Below are 27,333 nucleotides of genomic sequence, written 5' to 3' on the forward strand. Positions count from 1 at the left end.
GCAATACTTCTCCTTGGTCTCCTCGGTGATTTCGCCGTAACAGTAATTGTCATACCACTGGACGCAGTACGTATCGTGTTCTTCGGCGATTTGCTTGTCGGGGAACTGTTGTTTCGGTTGCTCCAGGTCCGTCTTCAGGCACTCCTGCTTGCACTCGCTGTACGCCGTATAGCCCTCACCAACATCGGGGACATAGGGCTGGCAGAGGCAGTGACCAAACTCCTTCGAGTCGATGTCACCGCTGCACTTTGCCACAGCGGCGTCAAGACATTTTGTGCCTGGAATGCTAAGGTTAACAGAGGCACAGCAAAGAGGTATGGTGTTGGTGACACATACATTCTTCGTATACTGTGGGCGAGAAGATGGGGTCAGCCGCAAGGGCGAGGGAGGCGAACACGGTCGTAGCGAAGAATGGCTTCATTTTGACTGAGTGAAATCACAAAGACCGAGTCAAAGAGAAAGAACGTTTGTCAGGGACGTTGGAGATGTTGGATTGTTGTTCTAGCTGTCGTTGTCGACGTTGTTTTTTACATGGGATCACACGGCTCATCATCAAGGTTGAAGTGAGTCCTTGAAGTACAAAACCAGTCTCGTCTATTAATTCAAAGCTCCACCCAATGAGGCAGCGGATCTTTGTCCGAGATTCAGATCGATAGCATCAAGATCCATGCCAAGCCGTCGGGTGGGTGGCTTGGTGGTGAGCTGCCAGCAAGGGACGCCGCGTGAGAGGTTGGTTTAGCTGTGTCGTGGGATCCTCAGCCGCATCGATGGACATCCATTTGGGTTAGAAAATGTGCTGGTAGCCAAAGCCACAGCCAATTGGTCGGGGCTCTGTCCTGGCTTTGCTGCAAGTTTTCGGAGTTCAAGGGGAAAATGGCTTCCGTCTCGGGCCGCTTGTTCTTGGCTTCCATATCGGCCGCTGCTCCGCCAAGGACGTTGACCTTGAGATCCTTACGGAGTACAGTTCCATTTCAAGTGAACACCACAGCCACGGACTTGGCTGGGTCTGGATGAGCAAATGAAGCGACCTCAGGAAAAACTGGGTTAGTTGGATATCCGCGAGGTAAAAGCTCCAAAGCAACCATCAGGAGCATGCCGGGGCCAAACAACAATCCCCAAGAACGCCACCAACGGAGGGCTTCACTAGAGCACCGCCACAAACGGATAACTGATCCAAACAACCTCCACGATGCCAACTTCTCAATCTTGGAGGGGAGGCAACTAGGAACCTTGGCGTATTCTAATTAGGTGAGCGGTTCAATGCAGCAGCAATCCCACCGATATTCCCGCCGGACGACTTGTTACGGTGTAAGTCCACTCGACAGCAACAAAGCGACATGGGGATGGAAACGTGCGGTATGGTGTTGGAAGGTCTCCTACGACCTTCATCGACTGGAACAAGGGGTGCTTCGGACATTGCAACACTATTACGGAGTAACAACTATCGAAGGGGAAGACTGAGTCCTTCGGTCCGAGCCATCTTAGCAACCTCCGCGCTGCCTGTCCCCCCTCTTGACCATCATGGACTCTATGCTTGGCTCTGGAGGGACATCGATGGAACTGTGATGTTGATGAACTTGGGGTCAAACAAATAATATATGTGACACGCCAGAGGCGTTATATAAGGTGCACCGACTATGGCAGCACCAACGGATTCGTTTTTGCTGTCTCAATATACGACGTACTGTCCAGAGTATTCCCCGAATCGGGAATCCTTCTTCATCTTCACAACCATGCCGGCATATGCCACTGTGAGATCCATAGCAGCGGTGAATAGGGATCAGGTGTTCTGGCCAGTGAATGCTTCCCAACAATCATTGTTCAGAGCCGAGGTACAGGGGAAACATGCCTGGATCATTTCCTATGTCGTTGGTGTCATACACTGGAATTGAGCGCAAATGTCATGGCTTTAGATGGCTTTGAGAGTTAGAATACCTTTATACAAGTAATACTCGGTATCATCATCAATCTTCATCCATATTATTACTCGGTGACTATCATCTGTCTATCCATCCTTGGAGAAATTCAAGTGTACGACCCAACTGATCAATCTCCATTTCCAATATCCCGAATGTGCAAGGATATTCTGTACTTGGTCCCCAAAGCTCACCAGAAGTTCACCGCAGCTAGGCCAAGTCCAACAGCTGTGAGCCAGGCGGGGATAGCAACCAGAGCAGCGGCATTGGGCTCGCCTGACGACGACGCCGACGACGGCCACCACGACGGTTTCCTCCCCAGAAGCTCCCTGTTTCAAGGTCAGATACCAATGTATTACAACGCAGCCAATCCCGTGTACCACCAGGGGAGTATAATCATGAAGCGGAGATGGTACTTACTCCCATGTTTTGAAACCTGGATAGCTTTTCGGGTCGAAATCCTTGCAATACTGCTCATACGTGTCCTTCTTCTTCTCTCCGGACAGATTATAACAGTATGTGGGATACCACCGGACACAATAGGTGTCGTAGTCGTTGTAAATTGAGCTGGAATAGTTGAGCGACGTCGTTGCGAGGTCCACACAGTTGTTCAAACAGGTGAGCAATTCGCTATGGCCGTCACCCCCGAACTTGCAAAAGCAAGCCGCGAAGTCGAGCGACTCGGTATTACCGCCGCATGTCGTGGTCACAATTTCGTCGACGCACTTGTTACCTGGAGCGAAGGTTTATGTTGGAATCATATTCAACCAGCGAGGTTTGCGGCTGCGTTGAGTGATGATAATACTTACACTCCTCATACTCGATGGGTCGGATGATAGAGTTAGCCGCGTGGGCCAAGGATGTGAGCAGCGTGACGGCGAGGATTGCCTTCATTTTGGATGAGTGAGGTTGTCTTGAATGAGTGACGATATGAGGTCAAGACTGGTACTTTGACAATTACGTTGCAGGAGAGTGAGCGTCGTTGTTGTCAACACCAACACCATACCCAGACCATCGTTGTCCAAGCGAGCCCTTTAAATATTCAGAAACCATGGACCCCCTTTATCTTTGTTCCATTCAATGGAGTGAATGCCAACGATCTCTCAAAGACTGGGATTGAGAGACTGAGACCATGGATGCTCTGCCAAGCCACCACCCAGTGGCTTGGCCGTCCAGCGACAAGCAACAAGAGCGGCATGAAAGGTTGGCGGTTTGTTGGAGGATTCTCAGCCGCATCGTCGGAGATCGTTCATAGCCGCCCGGCGGCTGGGCCACAAACTGCATTGCTGCAGGTTGTCGGGGTTGAACGGAAGTAGCTTGGGCGGTATTTGGGGTGCTCAACCGTTTCTTGTTTAGAGGTCATGCTGACAATTCGAACACACAGGCAAGGAACTAGTAGGGTAGTGGCTTGAGGTAAAGGGAAGAGACGCAATAGCTTCGGTGAGGCATCGACAGAGTGCGTACTTCACAGTAATGCCAGGCACTGACAACATCAATCCAATTGCGAGAATCTCACCGACGATCTATTAAAGACCGGTTAGGTCAGGGAGGATTTCCTTTGCAGATGCCCAAGAAACCTAACTCAAGAACACAACATCACCTCAGCCAGCGCCAGGCGACAATCCCTACCAAAGCCACTTCAGTTTCAGAGCTGGAAAACTTCCAGCAGCACCGCCACGAGCCCGTACCCTCTTATGGAATGCCTTCCCCCCTGGGGCATGGGTAGCTTCAGAAAGCTGTCAAAAATGAACGGTGAATTGCTGGCATAGAGAGGGCTGGGCCGTGATCTAATTTTGACGATCACCAGCTGTGTCCCTACGGAAATGACCTGCCAGGGTTGGCGGGCCGCATCACACATCTGGGTCAAGATGGGGTTTGTTTTGGGAAAATCTCCACTGGTACTGGCACGTCGAATGCAAAGGTAAAAATAACTAAGTCGTGGAACACACCAATCGTGTCTGACCCGTATCTGTACCATGACGAGCGACTTAATCATCACGGCTTTTTCGAGGCCAGGGTTTTAATCTTCGGCACGTGGGCTATCGGAGTAGCCCCTGACTCCCCGGCAACCAAGCGATTAGGGAAGCCTTTGCCAGCCGGGCATCACGAGGAACGAAAGGAAAAGAAGAGCCTGATCACAACGCCAGTGTATTGGTTCGCGGGACGGTATCCGTAGACGCCGTAAGTCGTCGGCAAAGATGAAATTCCCAGAGAAGTTTCAACCCATTCCCAGCCGTCGTCATTCCCTATCCGTCTAAATCATGCCGCGGCGCCGGTCGTGAAAACGCACATCTGTCGCGAGTCAGCGGGCATCCTGTGGCAATCGAGGACAATTGACATACCATCTCCGCTCCAAATCCACGTCGTCGTAATCTACCGCTGGGCGCTCCAGACGTTCTTGAGGAGGCCGTCGCGCTGGGCCAGGCGGTTCAGCGAGTCGTCGCTCTCGCCCATGGCGCGGACGAAGCCGGAGAAGGCATAGATGATGTTCTCGCCCTGGATGGCCCGGCCGTTCTCGTCGACCTTGGCGATGGTGATCTGGCACGAGCCGTGGTCGTTGGCCTTGATGATCCGGTTCGTCGCCGAGCACTTGCGGGGGACGTAGCTGGAGAATCGCGTTAGCAAGAACCGTGGGTCGGGGCGGTCGTGATTGTCAATGAGAAGAGCAAACTCACAGGTCGACAATCTCGCCGCGATCGTTCTCCATTTTGGCTAGTGGTTTATTGGTGATGCGGGATGACGATTCGGAGGTTGCGGTGCGGTTCCGGAGACGGGGAGGACGATGGACAGGAACGTCAAAATTTCAGGATGGGGCTCACGAATTTCGATCACAATTGCTGGTTGTGGGCGTGGGCACGTGCACGGACCATCCCATCGGAGAAGTGGGTCCGATGAGGGAAGTCATGTGACTCCGCGCCGACTTCGTGGCAGGGATCCTCGCCCGGCAACGAATCCAAACATTTCGCGGTGTTTGCTCGCGCAAACCCCTTGAACACGCTGGACACCTCAGCACCATGCCAACAGCCAGGCTCCGCGTACACACTTGGCAAGGCAATTGAAGGGTAGTCTTACACATCGCTCATTCTTATCCAGCTTTCTTCCTCAAGTTGTTGTGCTCCAAGGCCCTTCTCGCGGGGCCGGGACGCAACGTCGTTGCGGCTCTGCTGGGCAGACTGCACCAATTTGATACGGCGACTAGATGTTTTCATGCATTGCCTACCATGGCGCTCTACGACTCCCTTGTCATTCTCTCCTCTTCGCCCGAGTTCCCGTCGATTTGTGAACTCGTTCCTAAGCCGGTTAAGAACCCGCTGAGGAGTGGCCGTCATGCCGCACCGGTTCCCGAAGATGCGCCGACGACATTTACAAGCGCCGCTGAGATCTGGAAGTCACAACGACCTGCAGAACTAGAAACTGGCAATGCACCGAGCATTGGGGACACGGAGGCTCCCACGACGGAAGCGGTGACTGACTCGAAGTCGCTGAAAGCCACCTCTCGAGAAGCAAACACCGACATCACCAGAAAAAGGACAAAGAAAGCAGCCAGCGCAAAGTCTGCGAATCCCCCAAAACAACATCCCATTGAGTCTTCGGACATGGCTCCCCCAGAACCCAGCAACGCAGCAGCACCCACAAAGCCGCCCAAGAAACCAAGAGCATCGAAGAAGAAAACGGATACGTCCCAGACCACTCTCCCCAAAGGAAAGGTCACGAAGCCGGCGGCTAAAGATGGCCAGGCAAAGAGAAATTCGGAGACGGTGAGCAGGCATTTTGCGGTTCAGGAGGCCGCGCCCGCCCCTCCATCCGCGCCTACGTCTGCGGCCAGCGACCCGGTGATCCTTGAGCAAGCTTTGCCCAGGCGGACCGACTGGACACCCCCTCGAGAGACAGTCCCATGTGCTCTTGCGAACTCGGCTACGAAGGAACTCTCCTCCCCAACTACGACCGCAGGTCCTAGTATCTTTAAGACACTCCATGACGACTACGGGTGCACTGCAGACGTCCAGCCTTCAGGTCCCGTTTACTCGGATGTTCTCGGAAAACGAAAACTCATCGAGACTGTTTCCGTCTCAAGCCGACAGAGAACCCCCGAGCCGTCCCCAGTGAAGTCCAAGTCAGTGAAGAAGAAGCCTCGCACAATCACCGAGCTCGCTACTGCTGCCTACCGTCAGGCGGCGACGAGTGATGCATCAATCGGTGGCTCAAGAGACGGTTCCGCGTCTGCAGGTGGTACTGAACAGCTGAACGGCGGCAATGCGGCAGGGAAAGGAAAGACGGCCAAAAAGCCGTCAAAACCAAAGGCAAATGCCGGCAAGAAGGAGACGTCGAAACCACGACTCTTGTCTCCTACCAGCGCCATGCGGCAGGTCGCCAAGCAGGACTTTGTGTTCGGGACGGCAAGCCAGCTGGCGGCCGAGGATGACCCTGAGCTTCTGCGCGCGTTGCACGAGGCTATGAAGGCATCCAATCAGCCCGACAGCGATCCCTTCGAATGCTCGAGTCCCGTAGTTGGGGACCTCGCTATTCGTAGGAAAGGCCGTGGTGGACTCTGGGCTGCCGGGGCCCGGCTCGACGGGGATGTCATGGACTTGGAGGTCATCGACTTGACTGGCTCATCGCCTTTGTCTCTGGCACGAGCCCTCGAGCAGAACACCACAACACAGGATGAAAAGATTGAGTCAGTCATGAAAGACTTCGACACCAACATGTCGGACGAGCCTCGCGAACCCAGTATATCACCGCCAGCTCGCGCCGCTTCGCCAACCCTACCTGTGGTCACTTCGGGTCCCGAGATAATCGAAATCGAAGACTCTAGTCATTTCATCACCACCCGGCCAACGACTCCCCCACTACAGCCTGAATTCGAACCACCTCCGAGCAATCAGCAGCAGCTCATGATGTCACAACCAAACAGTCCGCAGCTGCAACCTCCGCGTCCAAACTTCGAACTGTATTCGGATGCGCGACTTGCAAAAGAGGTGGCGTCCTACGGCTTCAAGCCCGTCAAAAAGCGGACAGGCATGATTGCTCTTCTCAACAAGTGCTGGGAGAGTCAACACCAAACCAGCCTGGGAACCACACTGAGTCAATGTGCCATGTCGACCACAGCTGCCAATGCGGCTGGTTCTCCCAAAGCAAAGGGTCGATCCAAGAGGCAGACGCAGCCGAAGGCGTCGGCGAAATCTACCGAGGGTGCCGGGCCAAGCGATGAGCAGCCTGCCGCCCCACAAACACCTCGCCGCCGTGGCAGGCAAGCGAAGAGTGCGCCGGAAGAGACCGAGCCCCAGGCACCTTCTCATGAGCCTGATCCCGCGCCAACCAAGACGCCGCGTGGTCGGCCTCGCAAGGACGTGGCAGTAACCACGACGAAAACTTCGAGGAGAGCATCGTCCCCAAAGCGCGTTGCGGCGGCAGCCAAAGTGTCCTCCCGTCCTGTAACCATCGAAATTCCGGATTCTGACGTAGAAGATTCCATCCCCTCCACGCCATCCTCCACCTGCTCACAGGACCTCGACGAAGATGACGACATCTTCTCCTCCCCGCGCGGTGTCGACCTTTCTGTGACCGAAGACCTCGACTCCCCCTCCGCCGACAACGACCTGGCCCCTACCTCCGGCGAGGAAGATTTGTTCAGGTGCATCACGCAGGCGATTATCACCGCCCCGCGCTCGTCCGACCCGTCGAGCCCGAACTGGCACGAGAAGATGCTTATGTACGACCCAGTCATCTTGGAGGACCTGACGGCCTGGCTCAACGCCGGGCAGCTGGATCGCGTGGGGTATGATGGCGAGGTGTCGCCGGAGTTGGTCAAGAAATGGTGCGAGAGTAAGAGCGTGTGTTGTTTGTGGAGGGAGAACTTGAGGGGCAAGGAGAGGAAGAGGCTGTAGGGTTGGTTTGGGTTGGTTAGACACTGCGGTGTGTTTATGGGCAATTGGTTGGTGAGCATGGCTTGGTGTTTTGGGACCACGACAACGGTTTGGGCAACATGCAGGTTGGCGGTATGGTTGGTGGGTTGAGCATACGATGGCCTTAATGTTTCACGTGTTACGACTAATAAAAACTTATGTCTGGATGAATGAATCTATGAATTGACAAAGTGGTGGAGTTCATGCAGGTCGGCTTGGTCTCTGATGTGATTTACGTCCCTTGACGACGAGTAACTCTGTTTTGGTCTCCTCCATGGCTATTTCACCAATAAATGAGCCTCTGTCAATTAACCACCCAGGATAAGAGACATTCCAAACCACGTCCCAAGTGATGGTTATGAGAGCAACAGTGACATTCCTGCCCCATCATCATAAACACTCCAGCCTCCAGCCACGCCTCTCCATTTGGCTGATTACTGCTCCTTTCCTTGACGATCCTTCATCCTTGGCCATGGGAGGCATCAAACCCCAGGCTTGGCCTCTTGCTGTGATCGGTTCTTGCCGTCGGAATGGGTCTCGTGATCCTCATCCATGTCCGGGTAAAACAGAGCACGCAGCTCCTTGTCAACATTTGCGTCGGCCTGATCGAAAATGCCCTGGAGGTTTCTCAAGGCACCCCGTGCCTCGGACGCAAGTTTGTCGGCGTCGGTAGGCGTCTCGCCGATACCTGTTTACAGAGCGTCGACCAAGAACAATGAAAACTCGATGGCAAGCTTCTTCTAGAAACGCTCCCGTGCCACAACCCTCTCGCAGACTGAGCGCAACCCCTGGACAGCCATCTTCGTTTGCAGATGTTCGATGGCCACCAGACTCTTGACTTCAGTTTCTTCTCCAAACCGAGGGCCGCACATGAGCCTCAGCCAGTGGACTTGGATTTCGAACAAGAACTTTTCGTCACGACGCTTTTGCTCTTTCAGGCCTTGTTCGGCATGTCGTTTCATGTCGCGCTTCGCATGCTCTATCCAAGACAGTAACTCCGGTCCTGGAAGCGGTAGGTAGGACTTTGGCTTCGGTGCAGATTCTTCGGTCGAAGTGTTGATATCACTCACAGCGGCAAGGATTTCTTCGTACCCGCCCAGAGGGTTCGCCGAGGTCGACATGGTGGCTACCTGGGTGTTGAACAGAAACCGAGACAATGAAAACCGAGAGAACTTGAATTGGAGATGGCCCCGCGATGCTCTCACGCTGCTGGTCTGGTGGTCGCCCTGGACGCTGCGGATTGTTGCAGAGGGAGAGATTACCTTGGGCCCGTTGGTCCGAAGATGAGCATGGGCGAGGAGGCACTTCCATGACTGGACTTGCCTGCGTCGCAACTTCCCTCTTGCCCTTCTTGCCGGACAATTTTGAAAACCAAGGAGGAAGGTACGTATCTCCTGGGGAACAAATTCTTAGGGATCCAACGTCCTGAATGAGATTTATCTTGCTGCATCACCTCAAGTCCTCGACCCGTTGTTCACCCTCGAACACAGAACTTCCAGGTTTTGACCCTTGGGCTTCGCACCACGTTCCGTGGGATTTTCTCTTCCAAACTCGACCATACCTGCTCTGCAGAGGCTGTTGAAAGTTCTGACAGCTCTCTCGGAGTGTCTGAGTCGACATGGAAGTCAAAAGGAGCTGGTCGGAGAGTCCTCCGGCAAGCGACAGGCCGGCAAAACTTATCAAGATGGAGCCTTCGGCACGTTCCGCATCCGTATCCACGGTGGTCCCGGACTTTTCAAACCCAGTTGTTCCAACGACTCCAACGATGAAAGACACCATTGACCTGGGATCCTTGGCTATCGTCAAGGTCTCAACCAGCAGCACGGCAAGTCCATGACGCATCAAAATCTTTAACCGTACACCTAGCCAGGACGTATTGCTAACCAGAGAACCTTGCAGTCCAAAGGAACCCCGGAGGATCCTGTGCAGGTCGAGGATGAAGACTCGGATCTTGAGCCCGGCATCATCGATCACCGCGGTGACCTTATCCTCGTCGCGAAGCCATGTGATGTCGCCTTCCGCGTCTCCTCAGACGCACTCTCCCGTGCGTCCCCGATTTGGGAACATGCTCTGCACAGCAAGGTCATGAAAACGGAGGACGAGAGCGAAATGCGTCCTCAGGATGTGTTGATCGGCGCAGACTCGTCGGCTTCGGGCTCCCGAACAATGTCGAAGGCAGCCCTGCGTATCATTCTCAATGATGTGCACGGCATTCCACAATCGATTAAAGAGGGATTAAATCGCGACACTCTGCTTGACATGGCTATCATGTGTGACAAGTACCACATGCTCCGCCAGTTCCACGACAAGTGGGAGGAATTGACGACATGGACCAAGTGTGGACCCAGTCCTGAGCATGAATTAACACGCCTTCGGCTCTCCTGGACTCTTGGACTTGAACACGAGTTCATGGTCGCGGTCCGGGATCTTGCGTCATGCATGAGGGGACCGGAATATGAGGGGCGTAACCTGTACAACGACGAGAGCATTCAAGCGATGGGTATATTTGGTAAGTACCTCCAATTTCCAGCAGGTAAAACTGTATCTCTGACTTGTGATGTCCAGATTGCTTGATGTCTAGCCGCGCTGCGATGATCAAAGTCATTTGCGAGAAGCTCGACAACGCCGTGGCAGCCCTGTCTTCTGGAAGTCACCGAGTGTGTCAAGATCTGGGAGTGTCAAGGGATCAAGGCGAAGCCTGTGCTTGCGCCATGTTGGGAGCCCTGCACCGCGTGCTCAACTACAGCAGCCGCTACACTTCAATTGACCCCCGGAATACCGAAAAATGGCAAGCTCAGGTGAACCTTTCGGCAATTCACTTGGTGCATGAGCTGAGCACGCTCGCCGACTTGATAAAAAAGACGGCTGGGATGACCAGGGGGGGATCCCACTACGACTGTGTCCCATGGAAGATGCAGGAGTTTTATGACATTATCTGGGACGAAGTTGATATCGAACTGACGGAAGAGGTGAAGAACCACCTGCGTCGACAACGCGAGAAATGGGCGTTGGGGAGTGAGTGATTGCTGCGATGGCGAGGGAAACTGGCATCGATGTTTTGCTGTTAGAACAAGACGGAGCTAGCGTGAGTTGGCATGGAGATGTGTCTCGCAGAGGAAATGGGGTTCGTTTTGCTATCACTTAATTCCAAGACGGGTGGAGGGTAGATTCGATGAACTGGAGAGTTCATGGGCAAATGTGTCAAAGATCCATGTTGCCACAACAATCGGGAGATTTGAGATCAAGGCTGGGAAATCACAGACTAGACTCCTTAAGAACATGGATGATCATGAACGATGTCATTTCGTCATTTTTTATCTGTTAAAGTCCGAGGAACACCTTCTCGGCGGCCTGCGTCCGAAACCGACTCAAAGAAACAAAAAGGGAAATTCTACAAGGAAAAGAAATCCAGCAATGGTCATGACATTTTCTCTGCTTAAACTGTCTGTCCTAAATCTCCGCCTCACCACCTTTGCTCACACACATAACCATGTCTCAAGCACCTCAGAGCCTCCGGCGAGCAGCGCGGTTGTTCAGACGGCCAGGGCGAACACGGCGTGCTGCCTGGGCATCATCGGTGGTGTTGCCATCGGTCTGCTCGCCGGCGGTGGTGTTGCCATCATCAGTGGTGTTGCCGTCGGTGTCGCTATCGGTGGCGCGGTTCTGGGCCTCGCGCTTGCTCACGCGGCCGGCACGGTTGGCGCCGCGGATGAGACGGCCGGCGTCGGTGGTGTTGCCGTCAGTTGTGTTGCCATCGGTCAAGCCGCCGTCAGTCGTGTTGCCGCCGTCGGTGGTGTTTCCGTCGGTGGTGGTGCCGGCGTTCTGAGGCTCGGGCTCGGGCTCAGGCTCAGCGTTGGCCTCGGCGATGGCTTCGGCCCAGCGCTTGCTAAGGCGGCTGTTACGGCCAGAGGAAGCGCGGCGAGGGGCGGGGAGCTCGTCATCCGAGTCGCTCAGGTCGCCGTCAGTGAGGTCGCCGTCAGTCAGATCGCCGGCGGTAGTGTTGCCGTCGGTAAGGTCACCATCAGTGGTGTTGCCGTCGGTGGTGAAGCCGTTCTGAGCCTCGCGCTTGACAGCAGCAGCCTCAGTCTCGGCAGGAACCTCAGTGGTGATGGTCACAGTCTCGAGGGTCGTGGTGTTGTCCTTGCCCTTGCCCTTACCCTTGCCCTCGCCTTTGCCCTTACCCTTACCCAGAGCCAGGCCCTTGCCCTTGCCATTGCCCTTGCCCTTGCCTTGGCCGGCATCGGGGGTGGCGGTGGGCTCCGGGGGAACAGGAGGGGCGGTGATCTCGACGGCCTGACGCTTGGCAACGGCCTCCTCGGTCTGGGCAGGCTCCTCAGTCTCGACAGCCGTCTCGGTCTCGGTGGCAGTCTCGGTCTCGACAGCCGTTTCAGTCTCAGTGGCTGTCTCACTCTCGGTAGCGGTCTCAGTCTCGGTGGCAGCTTCTTCGGTGGTAGTGGTGGCAACCTCAGTCGTGGTGGTGACGTCGTTGCCCTTGCCCTTACCCTTCCCGAGCCTGCCCTTGCCCTTGCCCACGCCGGCGAGAGCACCGCGCTGGAGCTGCTCGCGGATCTGCAGGAGGAGGCCCTGGAGGTCAGCAAGGCTCAGACCGTTGCCAAGAACAGCGCCGCCCGCTCCGGCACCCTGCCTCGCGAGGGTCTGGCCAAGCAGCTGGCGAAGAATGTCTTGCAGGTTGAGGCCCTGGCCCAGGTTGAGACCCGCGCCGGCGCCGGCGCCCAAGTTAAGGCGGCCGGTCAGAAGCTGGAGGAGGTCGCCAAGGTTGAGACGGCCGGTGCCGATGCGGCCAATGCGGCCGATGGCAGTGGTGGTGGTAGTGGCTGCCGTGGAAGTCTCAGTCGCGGACTCGGCGGTGGTGGTGATCTCCTCAGTGGCCGTCTCCTCAGTGGCTGTGGTGGTCTCCTCTGCCTCGGCGGTTGTGGTCTCAGTCGCCGTGTCAACAGCGGTTTCGGCACCCTCGGTAGCCTCCTCGCTGTTCTCCGTCGTCGTGGTCTCGGTGGAGGACTCGGTCGCGGTGGCCTCGGCGATCTGGGACAGGATATCCGCCAATCCACCCCTCCTGGTGCTAGTGACAAGGGTGGCGACGCCGGTAGCAAGGTTGAGACGCTCGCTAATCAAGCTCTGGATAGCAGACTGAAGCTGGTTCAGAAGCTCGGTATTGGCCTGGTTCTGGCGGTTTCCGCCGATAGGGATGAGGAGCTGGCGAGGCTCCAGCTGCTCGGTGCGGCCAGCGCCGAAAAGGAGGGCGGCAACAGCGGCCTGCCGCAGAGAAATGAAATGAACCATGGCTGTGAATGAAGGGATGTACAATGAACGTGGAAAGGAGCTAAGTACAAGGAATGAAGAAGAAAAAAGAGCACAGCTCGTCGTCTACACAGTAGACGAGATGAACGAAAGGAGAATGATAGAGAAGTGAAAGAGACGGAGCGGACGCTGGGCGGCGAAGGAGAACCAAGAGCACCTCGGGATCTGGGGAGATCACGACGGTTTATAAGGCCAGTCTAGACCCGGGTTGATGAGGCCATGATCGACGATCCTTGCTGCCCACTGTTTTTTTGCCGGGGGATCCAGAGTCCTCCTGAGACGAGAGGATTTCATCGAGTCAACTCCACCGGACGAAGTGCTTCATGCGACTGGCCAAACAGCAGTGGAAACCCGCGATTCAGGTCCAGTTTTGGCAATGGAGCCATCCTGAAATGCCGGGTGAGCCCTGTGTCGATCAGTCGAACTTGAGACCTGGTAGCCAAGGCGCATTTTGAGGGGGTGTCATCGAGAGGACCGCTCTGATCTGGCGATCCCAAGCGATCCCACTTCAAACGAGTTGGCGCCGGGTTTTGGTGAAAGTTGTGCCGAGCGCCAAGCCCGGAGCGTTTCAGCATCATAAAGACGGCGACGCAAAGTTGCAGAGTTGCCCCTGGCAGAGCTCCGTGCGGCCTTCTGGAACGGACCCACAACCCTGGATGTCAGCGGTAACTTGAAACGGACGATTCCACACCAACAGGGTCACTAGGGGATGGGAAAAATAAAGTGCAAATGATGCAAACATGTTCGACGGGAGATCAGCTCCATCGCAAGTCTCGCGCAAGAAGGGTGTTTGTTCCGAGGGACATGGGCGACAGCTGGGAGGTGGAGCAGGTCTGGAATCTCGATCGAGGTTCTGTCATTGGGGGAAGCGTGAGCTGGCCCATGAAGGAGCGAGTCCATGATGAAACAACTTTAATGCTTCCAAAAATGGTGGTGAAAACCAGTATGTATTGCATGGCGATCGAAGGCAAGAGAAGAGAACAGGCGGCTTGCTCTGTCCCAGCCGAGGACAATTCATCGGTCTCAATGCACGAGGTGAGATGAACATGTAAAAGTGGCAAGTGTTCCATCGGGTAATGAAAGCGAGAGCACAGCTTCGGACGTACGGCCGATAGAGAGTGGATGGGATGATGCTGCCGTTTTCTCTCGTATGGGACGGATCGGGGCCATCCGATGCCATCGGGCCGGGTAAAGTGGGGCGGACCGTGGCTGGGCCGGCAGCCGTCCGGGGATCGAACGGAAGCCTCTCCGGCGGATCAGCCGGATCAGCAGAGGACACAGCTGGTGTGGGGATCGGAAGGCATTCAAAAACGATCAGGTAATCGCCACTATATGAGACTTGCACTTCCACGCTTCATGGAGGTATCTCGAAAAGCCCAGCTCACTAAGGTGGAAGATCAATATTGTCGGGCTAAGACAGGATGCAAGTCCGTCCGACGGGCTGTCAACTGGCATAAGAACTCTGCGTAGAGACCAACGATGCCATGTATATTAGAACTCGATTGGATTGTAACATGAACTTTCAGCAGTATAAGACCTTTCTCCATGCAAATGGTAATAATGGCAGCGCCCTCGAGGATGTGATTCCATCGAAGCGGTGGCGATGAAAGAACTGTGCTCTAGGAGAGCAGGAACACCGGGAATTTGCTGCTCCAAGTACTCCGTACTAAAAAAACCCTCGAGGGTTTCAAACTGGTTGGCGCAAACTTTATTCTAACGTAGTGCCTCACTTAGTACTTCCCACCGCTTGGGAGTCAGAGCGGCGTACGGAATACCTAGCTCTAAAACGTCGTCTTCCAAGACAATCTCATCCCTCGACTTGACCATCACCTCCGCGGCCCACTCTTTTGGAACTCTGACATGATGAGCTCCTTCATGTGGCCATCCGGAGCTAGACCACTAATTATTGGTAACCAACCACCTGCAAGAGCAAAACACGTAGTACACAGAAATATCCATTCCAAGACCAGCCATCCCCAAGGCATGAAGATCATCGCCAACAAAAATCGAAAAAGCAGCCCAAGAAAACCAAAACAGACCTAACCGACCGCTGAGTTCATTTGAGCAAGTTTCTCGCCCCGCCACCATCTAACCTGAGCCCAGCTGTGCCCGCGCCCGCAGCTGGTCTAGCGCAAGCCCCCCGCAGTTCCCCGCTGAACTTCCGCATCGGGCGATCAACACTGGGATTCCAGCTCTGTCATTGGTCATCGCCATCCAGCCCCAAGACGCTCGGATCCGGCAACGCGGGGCAAGCCACCAACCGTGGACCTCGTGGGGCATCCCGGCCAGAACTTCTGACCCGTGAACCTGGTTCATCAGCGAGCGAGATGTATGCCAAGGAAGCACTGAGAAGCTTCGCGTCCGCGACCACAGGGATTTCCACAAGAACGGTGACAAAACTTGCTCAATTGGCGTCTGTGGGCGCTCAAGGATGCATTGTTGATTGGTAACGGAGGAGGGATATCCATGCTTATCTGAGAAAATTAAGCTACTGGGGCTGTACCGAGTGCGTGGAATTCAAGACAAGGAAATAGACAGCGAGGGATGGTGAAAGAGTTGAGCGAAGGATATAAAGTAGACGTGCTACCCAAAGTTGATCATATGGGTTGCTTCTTTATCCAAACCACCAGCCCTGACGCCGCCGGTCCATATCCGTGACGTTTGTCAACCGACCTGTAATTATCCTTCATCATCCCGACCGTCACCACCATGTTCTCCTCTTCGGCTCTCCTCCTCGCCGCGGCCGGCGTCGCCCACGCCCACTTCGGCCTCGACTATCCTCCGTCCCGCGCTATCACGCTCGGCCCCGACCGCGACCCGGCCTACAACCAGTATACCTATCCCTGTAAGTTCTTTCCCGGCGTCTTCCGCCGGTGAGCCAAGCTAACTTTAATTCCAGGCGCTGGCGTCCCTGGTAACCTCACCACCGCGCCGCGGACCGAGTGGCCGCTCACGGGCGGCAGCCTCAAGCTCGACCTCCGGCACCACTGGGACTACCTCTTCATCAACCTCGGCCTCGGCGAGGACGTGTCCAACTTCAACTACACCCTGACCGACCCCCTGTGGAAGTATCAGGGCAATGGCACGTTGTGCCTCGAGAAGCTGGAGCTGCCGGCCGACTTGCCCATCGAGGACGGCACCCCGGCCAGCATCCAGGTCATCACCGTCGGCAAGTCCGGCTCCGCTCTGTACAACTGCGCCAACATCGTCTTCAAGGCCGACGCCAAGACGCTCTCGGGCGACGAGTGCAAGACAGAGGGCGTCACCTACGCCGGGCCCGCGCTGAACGCCACCAGCTCTGAGGACGGCCACGGCGACCACGGCTCCGGGTCCGACACCACCGACTCGGCCGGTCCTTCGACCAGCTCCACGCCCGGTAATGCGGGCTCGGCCACCGGCGTCAACCGAGTGGCGCTTTCGTCGGCGGTGGCATTGGCCGTCGCGTTTGTGTTTGCCCTGAGCGCATAGATATCTTGTAGCGTTGAAGTACAATAATGAATAATCTATCAAATTTGTCAACCCATAGGGTTTCCCAAACGGGACGCGCTGTGAGTATCTTACTATTCAATGCGGTGTCTTTTCAGACCCATCAAACAGCTGTTGCACAATGTCTTTCATGGTCAAGCGCTCCTTAGGGTTCGGCGCCAACATGCCGTGGACAATACTCTCCAACTTGTCCTGGAGATCAAGGCTGCTACGCACGGTGTTCACCTCCGACAGCCAGGTGCGCATGCGGTCCACCGCCGCCGTTTGGACATGCGGCCGCTTGGTGTCGTTCACATCGGCGATGATCCAGTATAGATGCTTTGGGTGTGAACGGTGGGCGCGGATGTCAGGCCAGGGGATCTTGCCCAGGACGTAGAGCATGACGATTCCGAGAGCCCAAACGTCGCTAGGCGGGCCGCGCTGCCGCAGACCGATGAACTCGGGCGGTACATACCAGGGCGTACCGCCGCCTGTGGTGGCACCGCCCCTGGAAGACAGGCCCATGTCGCACACGACGGCCCCGCGCTCCCGGCTGTACAGGATGTTCCCTGGCTTGATGTCGTTGTGCTCAAAGCGCAAGCTGTGCATGTAGTGTAGGCCGCTGGCTGTGTCTCGGAGAATCCGCTTCGCGTCCTCTCGGGTCCCGGTGAATAGGTCTGTACCCTGAGTGCGCCAAACTCCCCGGGCTGAGAGGTCCTTGGCTTGCACATCCTCCATATATAGTGACAAGAAGCGTGCGTCGCCGCCGTAGAGGTGAACAATGTTCTTGTGTCGGAGTTTTCCCTGGTTTTCGAGCTCACGCAGCCACATCTGCGCCTGCCGTATGACCGCTTTGGCCAAAGCGCCCTCATTGATGTTGGGCCCTGGCGCTGGCGTTTTCAGCACCTTTGCCACCACGTAACGCCCAGGTGCTCCTGAGAACTCCGCGGTGAACACACTCGACAGACTGGTGGAGGCGATAAGATCACGCTTAGTGATCGTGTAACCCACCAGACCACCGCCGCGCGGCACCTCGAGTGTCTCACCAGGTTGCATGTCCAGCAGCGGGTGACCTGAAGAAACGGCAACCTCCTTCCCTTTGCTGCCATTCTTGGCTGGCAATATCATAATGACACCGTCCTCCTTCTCGGCTGGACCCGACTGACGCGGTCGCTTGGGGCTGCCGGTGTCGTCGTCCTCGTGCGGTCGCTTGCCGGATGCGTTCAGAGAATCACTGCTGCTCGCCGACGAGGCCGCGTGTTTTCGCACCGGACGTCTCTCGAGCAGGCGGAAGTCCAGCAAGTCCGTCCCGTCCATAGTAATGCGCCATGTGCCGGGCGCCAGGGGTTGCGCAAAGTCAGGAAACACATCATATCGCGTACCTCGGAGCTCCTCGGGCTCCTCCGAGACGCGGGATAAGTGGAAAGGTACGTTCGATCGGTTCATGATGATTTGTTCGTCGCTTTTTGGAATGTAGAACAAAACGCAAGCGAGGCGTCGGTCGCGGTTGCGGTAGTCCGGAATGTTGACCGTGTAGTTGATGTCGTGGGCGGTTTGGCGGACTGCCAGGACCTGCTGAGGGGGCTCGTCGACTTCGGCAGCTTGGGCGCGCAGTTCGAGATGCTTGACATTGCGGTCCTCGCGGACGGTACGATCGCGAGCCAGCGGGCGCATCAAGATCCGGATATCATCGTCGGTGGGCACCACCAGCTTATCCAGCGGGATGGCGCTGTGGACCGAGTCAAATTCCTCCATCCGGGACCGGCCCAGGCGGGCTTGGATCTCGGACTGGGAGAATGGCTCGGTCTTGTCCTCGGACAGCTCCGAATACTCCCTTGCGTCGCCCATGGTGGGAACCTTTCTAAGATTGGGGATGCCGGCGCGGCGTCGAGCGGCGGTTGGCGATCAGCGAGCGGATTGACGAACGGAGTGAATCATAAGCGGGGAATGAGTCGAATCGACAGAGAGTCAGAACATCAGCCTCCGCAAGGGCCGAAACGAGCGAACGATATGCAAAAAATATCCAACGCAGCGAGAGGTGACTCCCAACGGCGCATGCCCTGGAGTTGAGGGCACGACCTGCGCTCGCAAGAGGAATGACCACCGGAGCGCAAGTCAGATGGATCCCAGCGAGGGCGCGCGAAGGGTCAAGGACGGGGCATCAGCCTCGCTCGGCGGGGGATGACTGGGTGGCCGAGGACTTGATGGAAGCGCCCCGAACAGATGCCATGGCTGCCTGGACAGGCGGCTGTGGCAGATGGTGTGGCTGTTGATGAGGCTGAGGGGCCCGCGTGCGTCAGACACCTTAGGGCTGACCCATGACCCGTGACTGCGACGTTGAGGGGTACGTATCAACTCAACGAGCCATGAGAATCGCCTGGACCGAAGTGAGCCTGTCCCATCGTCGTGGCCAGGTAAACTCTGCCAGCACCAGCTTGGTTTTCCTCAGGCCTGTGCCGGATAGTGCGTGCCAACCATGAAGAGCCAACAGATGAGCCTCATGGACCTTCAGCTCTCAAACTCCCTCGCTGAAACATAACCTGTCGGGGTGGTGATTTTTCAGGTTGACAGGCGTGTCAGTTGTCGTTGGCTGGCTTGCCCAAAGCGCGAGCGAGGTCGGAGAGCAAAAAGGCCGGGCGCCGGCGCTGCGTCTACACCCGGTGAGGCATTGTGGCCCACCCCTCCTCCATCCCAAGCCTCTGACCATGTTGACAGTTGGCAGTCATCACGAGGCTCCAAACGGGTCGACATCCATCCGGCCACCTGATGGCGGCTCAGGGACTTGAGGGAAGGCCAAACATCTGAGCATATGTAGATGGTGCTGACCTAGACGTTAGCTATCGCCACTCTGGATGATTCAATATGAATGCCGTCATGGAGAGATAGTACTTCTCCGTAGCATCGAAGATGAGTCCAGAGGTGGTCCACTCGACCGCCCTGCATTTTTGACCTTTGCTCCTATCCCTGTTCTTGCGTCGCCTGACCGACAACAGTTCCCTCAGCAGCCCTCTGGGAGAGGATGGTGGCGTCCACAGCAGGGTGGTGGCGCTGCTGGCTGGTACCTGGAATGGACAACACACAACAGGAAATGCGGGATTCGGATGCCCGGGATCAGCCAGGGCTCGCTCCTCGCCCCCATCAAAGCTGCACTGCCTGCAACCAGCCAACTGTGATTGGGCAAACGGAATGCGCGAATTCAAGCACTTTCGGTTGATTGGCCAAACCTGCATGGAGTGGAACCCGATGGTTGCTTGGCTGCAGATGCCCTGCTTGCAGCTCTCTCTCGATGATTGGCCCGGCCTCTTTTGTCTCGACACATTGGCGCGCCACACGGTCTGACCTGCCCGCATCGGGTATCCAACGTCTCACCCTCCCGTTCGCTCCCCCGGCTGCGTGTTTCTTCCAAGACCCTCCTTGCCCCCGTTCGTCGCTCTCCTCGTCTCTCTCCACCGCCTTCGACAGTCCTCTCGTCAACCATTGTCATCACAAACAGGAAACCAAGCAACTTCATACTCAACAGCGAATTTCCGACGACATGGCCGCTCCTGCGATTTCTGCTTAGATGGCTACCGCCACACACGCTGTATCCGAGGACACGAATTTCCCAAACTAACACACTTCGGCTCTCGGTTTTGGTTTCTCACGGTTAACGACTCTGGTTCCCTCTCCTGCTTCTCATACCCTCTGCCGGGTCTCTCCCACGGTTTGCCCGGGCCCCTCCTCAACAGACGAACATACCCACATCCATACCACAGACGATGAACGACCCTCTCCCACAGGCTTACATACCTACCCCCGGTTGGCGCAGGGTGGACGATCCCGGCGATAGCTGTTGGACATGGCCCTTCTGGAAGTTTGGCTTCAAGAGAGATGACCTCTTTGGATCCCTTCACGACCACTATAACACCATCGCTTCTCCAATCCTGGACCCCGAAGCTTTTCATCACGATGTCTACGAGATCTCCCAGAAGGCCAGCACCAAAGATGAGTTTCACCAGCTCCTCCAGGCCCGGAAAGAACAGCGGCTACGCGAGTTGAACGAGACTCTGGAATCCGCCGCCTTTGAAATCATCGCCAACCCTTCTCTCATCGGTACGGAGCAGTGGAAACACGCGGTCCAACTCTTCCGGACAAAATCTCTGGATTCCCTCGTCCGATACTACGCCTCTTACCTCCCCTCCGATCACCCATGGTACAAGTCAGACGCTTCACATTCCGATGCTGGTAGCAGCGCCGCATCCACGACAGATTCCCACGGCACCACCTTGTTCGACGACGAGCATATTGTCGATGAGCCGCTCGAGGAGGAATTTGATTACGACTACCCGCCGTACTCCAGGCAAGAAAACCTGGTCGCTTCCCCGCGGTCTATGACCATTTGCTCAGACTCGTCCGTCGCGTCGCCGGCGGCTGACGAGCCCCACGACTTCGACTACGCATCACCACCAGCGCGGTCCTTGTCCTTTTCCGAGTCAGAGCCCGACTGCTGTGCGATGCCTGGCTCTCGTCAATGTAGTTGTTCTGGGAGCCCGGAGTCGCTCCCCACCGCCGACAAGGGTGTTCAGTGCGACAACTCGGACGAGGTCTCAACAGATGATCAGGACTCATCAAGCCCTCCAGAGAATGACACAACTCCCACACCATCCGCCTCCTCGAACATTTCCGATACCAACACTCCTACTCCCAGGCCAGATAATGGCGCGGCTTCCTACTTCACCGACACGAAGTCATCTCCTGATCATTACCGACGGCACCGCAGCACCTCACCGGCGTGGAAACACCCTCTTAGCAACGTCAATGTCGACCAGCTTATCGTCGCTCATCGCGAGTCCCGGAAACATCGGGGGCAACCAGCGAGACGGGCAAGGGAGTGCAGTCCGGCGGATGGGAGGAGATCGCGGAGTGCGACGGCGACAAGGATACGGAAGCCGCAGCCAGACGTGGTGCGGACGAGACTCAGGGGTCGGAAACTCGCGGATAGCTAGCATCTACGGGCGTTCGGGCGTTCAGGAAGCGTGGTGGTTTGGCCGGCTGATACCCCATGTGTATATACGTGTTGTTGTTGTATATATTGCGTTTTTAATCGTCATGTTACAGGTGTGCTATCGGTTGCTTGGTGATGCTTGGTTGCTTGACGGTTGAGAGCCCACCCTTGCTCCATTTCTCAGGATACCCACGTCACCATCACCTCCAGCGCGCATAATCTTCTACCACAATATTGGGTTGGCGATCTGCCCATCACTGCATGCCCTATAATGCTCCCTAACTGCTAATGTCTGTTGTCATGTGTTGACTTCAACGTGCAATCCCGAAGAAGCAAGGACTGGAACGGTCCGTTGGACGACACAGTAAGTAGACCATAACGGAGCCTTTCTGCTGACACGATTATTCATGCAGGCAAACGGCACTCACTGAGTCGCGTTTGATTTACAAGTCGAGCCCCTTCATCGTACAAGTGCCGTCAAATCAACAACAGGTCCTCGGAAGTTGTGTACAGCTGAAGGCTGGTGTCAATTATGAGGTCTGCCTTGAATAATTAACACTTTTGCAAGGCTGTGAGAATTGTGCTACCGTAGGGCACCAGACCATCAGGTCGTAACAGGTATGGATTTGCACTTGACAGCCATGAGAACATCAGACACTGCCTACAGCCTCGCCAAGCCAGGTAGCTTTGGCAGTCAGCTTCAGGGCTCATTCGAGTCATGGTGCCCTGCACCTGGGTTTGACTCAGGGGGCAACTGTCCAGCTTGTGCCCGTTGGGGCGCAAGAGGCTTCGTATACTAGTTTAGATTGTAGGAACATACATACCTCAGGTACTTCAGGTACCAGGGAGTTAGTTCCTGGATGTCTGGCCGTTGATATTATGGGGCTATAATTGGATGTAGGTTCACGTGGTCGGGCAAATCGTTGGATCTGATAACAGGTAGGTCCAGAACAAGAGATCTGCCCACAGCAGAGGCTCTGCGAACGCCCTACTTTTCCCAACCTATCTAGGTGTAGTCTCATGTCATCATTCATTCAAGGCCAGGGCCATCCCGCGATGGAACTGAAACTCCGAACATAAGGCTTAACTCCAGCAAATGAGGGGAACTTATGATGTCGTGATGTCCTTGGCGGAGTACTCGACCGCAATTGATGATACAGTCCGAGGCATGCAGGCCCTCGTTCGGACGCGGGGCAGGGTTCGGAGGCACTAGCGGCGGAGTCCATCCTCGGCGCACCTTTCCGGCCCGAACCCTTCAAGTTGCACAGTCAACATTATACGTTTTACCCCTCAGGAACCAACTTCACGTAAGCCAAACGTAGAGATGGGCGCTCTTGATGCCAGCATCAAGATCAATAGCTGCTCGTAAAAAACATAAAAGTCCTCAGGACGCCACGGTTCTTTGTATGGATTTGTGCCGGGGAGCTGGGATAATCATGATGACAAATGCCGTCATGTTGCCATGGCATTCTTCAACCCCTCCCCCACCGGCAGCGTCTCATGTTTCGCGGCCCCGCTTTAAAGTCCGAGAAGCACTTTGGAGGCGGAGAAGCGGTTCCATGGTGGCCAATGTCGTGACGGCCGCGATACATGGCGCGCTCCAGATTCCACACATAAATAGCAAAAGCCATTGAGCTCCCGGATTTTGAGAAACCAAACTGCTTGACCCGTTCCTCAACTCTGTCAGCTTTGACGGTCCTCAATTCGTGCTTCACCATGTCCGATCCCATCGTCCCCACGGCCTACGAGCCCCATGGAATGAAATTCCGCTACCTGGGCCGGACAGGCCTCCAGGTTTCTCTCTTCTCTCTCGGTGGCTGGCTCACCTACGGCGGCACCCAGAAGGGCGAGATCGTCAAGCAGATTCTGAAGGCTGCTTGGGACCACGGAATTGTACGTGGAACCCTCAATGGCTGGACCAATTGATCAACAACTGACGCGATGAGCAGCAAACCTTCGACACAGCCGAGATCTACGCGAATGGCGCATCCGAGGTTGAGATGGGCCGCGCCCTGAAGGAGCTTGGCTGTAAGTCCAAGGTCGAGCCTCAGTTATCATGTTACTCTTTGATTGACACCACCAGGGCCCCGCGACGAGTACGTCCTGACTACCAAAATCTTCTTCGGCACCGGCCGCAAGGAGCCCAACACTCGCGGCCTGAGCCGGAAGCACATCATTGAGGGCCTCAAGTCGTCTCTCGCCCGCCTACAGACCCCTTACGTCGACGTCGTCTTCGCCCACCGCCCCGACCCCGCCACCCCCCTTCTCGAGATCGTCCAGGCTTTTACTCTGGCCATCAACCTCAACCTGGCCTACTACTGGGGCACCTCGGAGTGGAGCGCCGCGCAAATCGCCGAGGCCATCCAGCTGGCCGAGAAGCACAACCTGATCGCGCCCGTCGTCGAGCAGCCCCAGTACAACGCCTTCCACCGCGAGCGCTTCGAGGTCGAGTACGCCCCGCTGTTCCTGCACCACGGCTACGGCACCACCATCTGGTCGCCCCTGGCTAGCGGCCTGCTCACGGGCAAGTACAACGACGGCATCCCCGAGGACTCGCGCTTCGCCACCAACAAGGAGTTCTTTGCGAACACGGTCAAGGAGCTGCAGTCGGAGCAGGGCCGCGCCAAGATCGAGAAGGTGCGCAAGTTGACCGCCATCGCGGAGCGCTTGGGATACAAGGTGCACCATCTTGCTCTGGCCTGGGCGGCCAAGAACCCCAACGTGAGCACCGTCATCTTGGGCGCCACCAAGGTTGAGCAGCTCGTCGACAACCTCAAGGCGCTGGAGCTGCTTGACAAGCTCACGCCCGAAGTGTTGGAAGAGATTGAGCAGGTGCTGGACAACAAGCCCAAGCCTCCTGTGACCTTCGGGCGTGATAGGGATCGTTGGTAGATAGGCAGTTGGGAAGTCCTGCTAGAATAATGATACCTCCTGATGATTTGGTCAAACGATGTGGAATGCCTGCGGCTTGCCTTCCGTCCACTCTCCGTCCATGACTCCGTAACAGTACGCCTCACCTACGTAGCGAAACACCTCTTGTTGACCCTTTTGTCCACTATGTCGAAGCACCACCGGGACTGACGCTCCTTTGAGGACCACGACAACATCCCCAACCTTCATTCCCCTCGGCCCAAGCCCAACAAACCCCTCATGGGTTAAGAAACAACGTCGCCCTTGCTGGACATCCATCAAATTTCCCAGCTTTCCTTGGACAGCCTCCACCTGCTGGCGAGCCGACACCGTCTCCTCATTATCGGCCTGTCCTCCACCGATGACATTGCCATCATCGCCAGAGTCATTCTTGGCAGGACCGCTGCGGCTGGGGTCATGCTCATCATACCACCGATGAAATTTGTCCACAAACTCCCATGCCTCCCACCGCTTGTCGAGCACCCGTCCGAGGCCGAACCATCTCTCGAGGAAGGCCACAACAGCGCGCCAGAGGCGGCTATGGGTCTGGAATGCCTGCCATTGAGCCTCGATTGGGGCTAGTTGATCCATAGCCTGGCGGCGGTAGTAGGTGAGCTCGTGGACGCGGACGCGGCGGGCCAGGTTGCGGCGATGGAGGGTGTAGGCGAGGCCTAGGAGGGGGATGCGCTCGGTGTTATTAAGATTTGTGGTATTTCCGGTGGTGGTGGTGGTGGTGACGATGTTTGGGAGAAGAGGTCCAAGTCGGGTGGCGGCAAGATCAACAGATCGATCATGGGCTTGTGAGATGCCGTCTGCACTGGCTGGTTGGGTTGGAGCTAGGTTGAGGCCGAACCCGCCAGTAGCCATCAACCAGCGTGTCGAAGGAAGGATGGGCGGCGATTTGTATGCTGATAGCTGCGATGCTAAGGACTCGGAGGTGTTGTGGCTTGGTGAGTTGGATTGCGGAGGTGATTGATGCTGGGCAGTTTCTGCGAGCCGGCAGAAGAACTCAATCTCATGAAGGAATTGGTGATGGGTAATGTCATTCAGGTCGGGAATAGAGTGTGGATTGAAGTACATATACTTTCCGACTCGACCGATGGCGCTACCAAGTCGCCGTCCAGCGATCATCAGGATTGCACCGTCCACATGGGTAGCGGAAGCCCCTATCCAGGGATCCTCTTCTTCGCTCAAGGCCAAACCTGCTGTGAAATGAGGTGTGGCTGTGGTCAAATAGCTATGCGGGAGCGCCAGTTGTGAACTCCAGTCAGGCACCCACGAGGGGAGATTCGAGAGCCGTTCCGGGCAACCATCGTGCTGGGAAAAGAGAAGAACATCTGGGTCGTCGGTGGCGATGGCCCCGGCGAGATCAATGAACACTTGCTGAGGGGGGAGGTTGTAGTCGACAGCCACGCGACGTATTGTAGGGTCTTCGGGCGAAAGTAAGGCATGCAGGGCGTAGTAGCAGTCTCGAGGATCACCACAACGGTACTTCTGCAGGTCGTGGTCTGCAGTTAGCCTGGAAGCTTTGTCGGCGGTGTTGAACTTGGCGAGCAGACGGAAGGCAGGGAGGCGATCGACTGTGCCAGGGCTGTGAAGAGCACGACGGGTAGAGAACAGGCGGTTGATGAAACGACAGAGCGCGATGGTGAAAATGACATCGTCCACGGTGGGATAGGCTCTTGCCAGGTCCTCATGGGAGAACGATTGGCCGAAGTAGGCAAGGAAGAGCCTGAAGAATCGCCACGCACGTTCAATGACGGGCGCATCCCACGCTGAATTGCCACAGATGAAGCGTATATTGTTTGGCAAGCAGACCTCTTGGACAATCCACATGCGTCCGAAAAAGGCGCGTGAGCAGACATCAACGAAGCCGCGTAGGGGGCCAAAGTTTTCCGTCTTTTTCATCTTAATAGCCAGCCGCCTCAGAACATCAACATCATCCAAGATATGGTCTGGGATCGGCTGCCCGACAGCCTGAGTACCGATTATGAATGACCGGAGGACGTCAAACATGCCCTCGTCATGGGTGTCCAGTCGGTGGTATGCGGGGGGTCCTTTAGATTCGCGGCGACCCACGAACTTAGAGAACGCTTCGGCTTCGGGAGTCATTGGGCCCAACCAGGCGAGGACTCGCTGTGCCGAAGCATAAATGTCGCCCATACGCCGCACAAGGACCGACTTCTCAGCATTGTCAGTCTGGTTGATGCAAAGCTGGTCGACAAAAAGCGGTTGAGCCGTGTGGTTGCAAAGGGCGCTCAGCGCATCTTCCAGGGGTGCGCTGATCGGGATGAAACCGACGACATCTCGCTCTGTTCTGGCAGTGGCATCGGATGAGTTGGAGACGATCAAGACTTTGCAGTCGAGGCGGGTACGCCGTGCCCACTCTTCCGGGCTCAACGTTCGTTCATGGCCTGCCCAGCAGTAGGACAATGCTTCGTATGATAGCGGGTCATCGAAACGTGTCTCAATGCATTTCGCCAAGAGCGGGCTGTTAGGCGTCGTAACGGAACAGAACTGGAACAACCTGAAGACTCCCGGAGGAAGGGGTCTGTAGGTGTATCTTGGGATACTCGCATCGTGGTGGGTGGGTTTCGTCATGACAGGTTTTGGTTGAAGACTTAGGTTTGCTCAGGACCCCCTGGCTGCAGGTTCGCCCACACCAACTGGACGTTGCGGCTGACAACCTCGCCCGGTGGGGTTGTGAGGCTGAGCCTGACTTGACAGCGCGGACCGCGTACTACCTATTTAATGCCGCCTCGGTGCCTCTTCAAGGTTAACATTACCAGTGCAAGGTGGCGCTGGCTAATCTGCAATAGTCCCCAGCCCCTAC

At 56.1% G+C, this 27,333-nt stretch overlaps 14 protein-coding genes across 14 annotated transcripts in view; 7 read left to right on the forward strand and 7 right to left on the reverse strand.

Moving 5' to 3' along the window:
• Positions 1-421, reverse strand: part of VTJ04DRAFT_1906 (uncharacterized protein) — a gene marked incomplete at both ends in the record, with an annotated part of 3,247 nt that extends 2,826 nt beyond the window's left edge. The window contains 2 exons of the mRNA XM_069359645.1: positions 8-278; positions 337-421. Of these exons, the coding sequence (XP_069224514.1) occupies positions 8-278; positions 337-421 (356 nt within the window). The remainder of the gene's footprint in view (positions 1-7; positions 279-336) is intronic.
• Positions 422-2,106: 1,685 nt separating this feature from the next.
• VTJ04DRAFT_1907 (uncharacterized protein) lies at positions 2,107-2,810 on the reverse strand (the record flags this gene model as incomplete). The annotated part of the gene is made up of 3 exons (XM_069359646.1): positions 2,107-2,245; positions 2,337-2,649; positions 2,726-2,810. 3 exons carry the CDS (start codon positions 2,808-2,810, stop codon positions 2,107-2,109), a joined length of 537 nt encoding a protein of 178 aa, XP_069224515.1.
• Positions 2,811-3,480: 670 nt separating this feature from the next.
• Positions 3,481-4,174, forward strand: VTJ04DRAFT_1908 (uncharacterized protein; the record flags this gene model as incomplete). The annotated part of the gene is made up of 3 exons (XM_069359647.1): positions 3,481-3,600; positions 3,838-3,963; positions 4,064-4,174. The coding sequence occupies 3 exons, from the start codon at positions 3,481-3,483 to the stop codon at positions 4,172-4,174; spliced, it is 357 nt and encodes a 118-aa protein (XP_069224516.1).
• Positions 4,175-4,289: 115 nt separating this feature from the next.
• VTJ04DRAFT_1909 (40S ribosomal protein eS21) lies at positions 4,290-4,623 on the reverse strand (the record flags this gene model as incomplete). The annotated part of the gene is made up of 2 exons (XM_069359648.1): positions 4,290-4,521; positions 4,592-4,623. 2 exons carry the CDS (start codon positions 4,621-4,623, stop codon positions 4,290-4,292), a joined length of 264 nt encoding a protein of 87 aa, XP_069224517.1.
• Positions 4,624-5,137: 514 nt separating this feature from the next.
• On the forward strand, positions 5,138-7,804 carry VTJ04DRAFT_1910 (uncharacterized protein; the record flags this gene model as incomplete). The annotated part of the gene is made up of 1 exon (XM_069359650.1): positions 5,138-7,804. One exon carries the CDS (start codon positions 5,138-5,140, stop codon positions 7,802-7,804), a length of 2,667 nt encoding a protein of 888 aa, XP_069224518.1.
• Positions 7,805-8,304: 500 nt separating this feature from the next.
• VTJ04DRAFT_1911 (uncharacterized protein) lies at positions 8,305-8,943 on the reverse strand (the record flags this gene model as incomplete). Its single annotated transcript, XM_069359651.1, has 2 exons — positions 8,305-8,510; positions 8,571-8,943. The coding sequence occupies 2 exons, from the start codon at positions 8,941-8,943 to the stop codon at positions 8,305-8,307; spliced, it is 579 nt and encodes a 192-aa protein (XP_069224519.1).
• A 563-nt stretch (positions 8,944-9,506) lies between these two features.
• VTJ04DRAFT_1912 (uncharacterized protein) lies at positions 9,507-11,262 on the forward strand (the record flags this gene model as incomplete). The annotated part of the gene is made up of 4 exons (XM_069359652.1): positions 9,507-9,623; positions 9,722-10,331; positions 10,388-10,837; positions 11,150-11,262. The coding sequence occupies 4 exons, from the start codon at positions 9,507-9,509 to the stop codon at positions 11,260-11,262; spliced, it is 1,290 nt and encodes a 429-aa protein (XP_069224520.1).
• Positions 11,263-11,326: 64 nt separating this feature from the next.
• VTJ04DRAFT_1913 (uncharacterized protein) lies at positions 11,327-13,123 on the reverse strand (the record flags this gene model as incomplete). Its single annotated transcript, XM_069359653.1, has 1 exon — positions 11,327-13,123. The coding sequence occupies one exon, from the start codon at positions 13,121-13,123 to the stop codon at positions 11,327-11,329; it is 1,797 nt and encodes a 598-aa protein (XP_069224521.1).
• Positions 13,124-14,314: 1,191 nt separating this feature from the next.
• Positions 14,315-15,799, forward strand: VTJ04DRAFT_1914 (uncharacterized protein; the record flags this gene model as incomplete). The annotated part of the gene is made up of 3 exons (XM_069359654.1): positions 14,315-14,459; positions 15,245-15,470; positions 15,664-15,799. 3 exons carry the CDS (start codon positions 14,315-14,317, stop codon positions 15,797-15,799), a joined length of 507 nt encoding a protein of 168 aa, XP_069224522.1.
• A 51-nt stretch (positions 15,800-15,850) lies between these two features.
• Positions 15,851-16,609, forward strand: VTJ04DRAFT_1915 (uncharacterized protein; the record flags this gene model as incomplete). The annotated part of the gene is made up of 2 exons (XM_069359655.1): positions 15,851-15,986; positions 16,041-16,609. The coding sequence occupies 2 exons, from the start codon at positions 15,851-15,853 to the stop codon at positions 16,607-16,609; spliced, it is 705 nt and encodes a 234-aa protein (XP_069224523.1).
• Positions 16,610-16,705: 96 nt separating this feature from the next.
• VTJ04DRAFT_1916 (uncharacterized protein) lies at positions 16,706-18,454 on the reverse strand (the record flags this gene model as incomplete). Its single annotated transcript, XM_069359656.1, has 1 exon — positions 16,706-18,454. The coding sequence occupies one exon, from the start codon at positions 18,452-18,454 to the stop codon at positions 16,706-16,708; it is 1,749 nt and encodes a 582-aa protein (XP_069224524.1).
• Positions 18,455-20,364: 1,910 nt separating this feature from the next.
• Positions 20,365-21,591, forward strand: VTJ04DRAFT_1917 (uncharacterized protein; the record flags this gene model as incomplete). The annotated part of the gene is made up of 1 exon (XM_069359657.1): positions 20,365-21,591. One exon carries the CDS (start codon positions 20,365-20,367, stop codon positions 21,589-21,591), a length of 1,227 nt encoding a protein of 408 aa, XP_069224525.1.
• A 1,715-nt stretch (positions 21,592-23,306) lies between these two features.
• On the forward strand, positions 23,307-24,482 carry VTJ04DRAFT_1918 (uncharacterized protein; the record flags this gene model as incomplete). The annotated part of the gene is made up of 3 exons (XM_069359658.1): positions 23,307-23,483; positions 23,540-23,618; positions 23,674-24,482. 3 exons carry the CDS (start codon positions 23,307-23,309, stop codon positions 24,480-24,482), a joined length of 1,065 nt encoding a protein of 354 aa, XP_069224526.1.
• A 51-nt stretch (positions 24,483-24,533) lies between these two features.
• VTJ04DRAFT_1919 (uncharacterized protein) lies at positions 24,534-27,101 on the reverse strand (the record flags this gene model as incomplete). The annotated part of the gene is made up of 1 exon (XM_069359659.1): positions 24,534-27,101. One exon carries the CDS (start codon positions 27,099-27,101, stop codon positions 24,534-24,536), a length of 2,568 nt encoding a protein of 855 aa, XP_069224527.1.
• Between the last annotated feature and the right edge of the window lie 232 nt (positions 27,102-27,333).

This window comes from Mycothermus thermophilus, assembly GCF_041956435.1.
Source record: "Mycothermus thermophilus strain CBS 625.91 unplaced genomic scaffold VTJ04scaffold_1, whole genome shotgun sequence".
NCBI classification, from domain to species: domain Eukaryota; kingdom Fungi; phylum Ascomycota; class Sordariomycetes; order Sordariales; family Chaetomiaceae; genus Mycothermus; species Mycothermus thermophilus.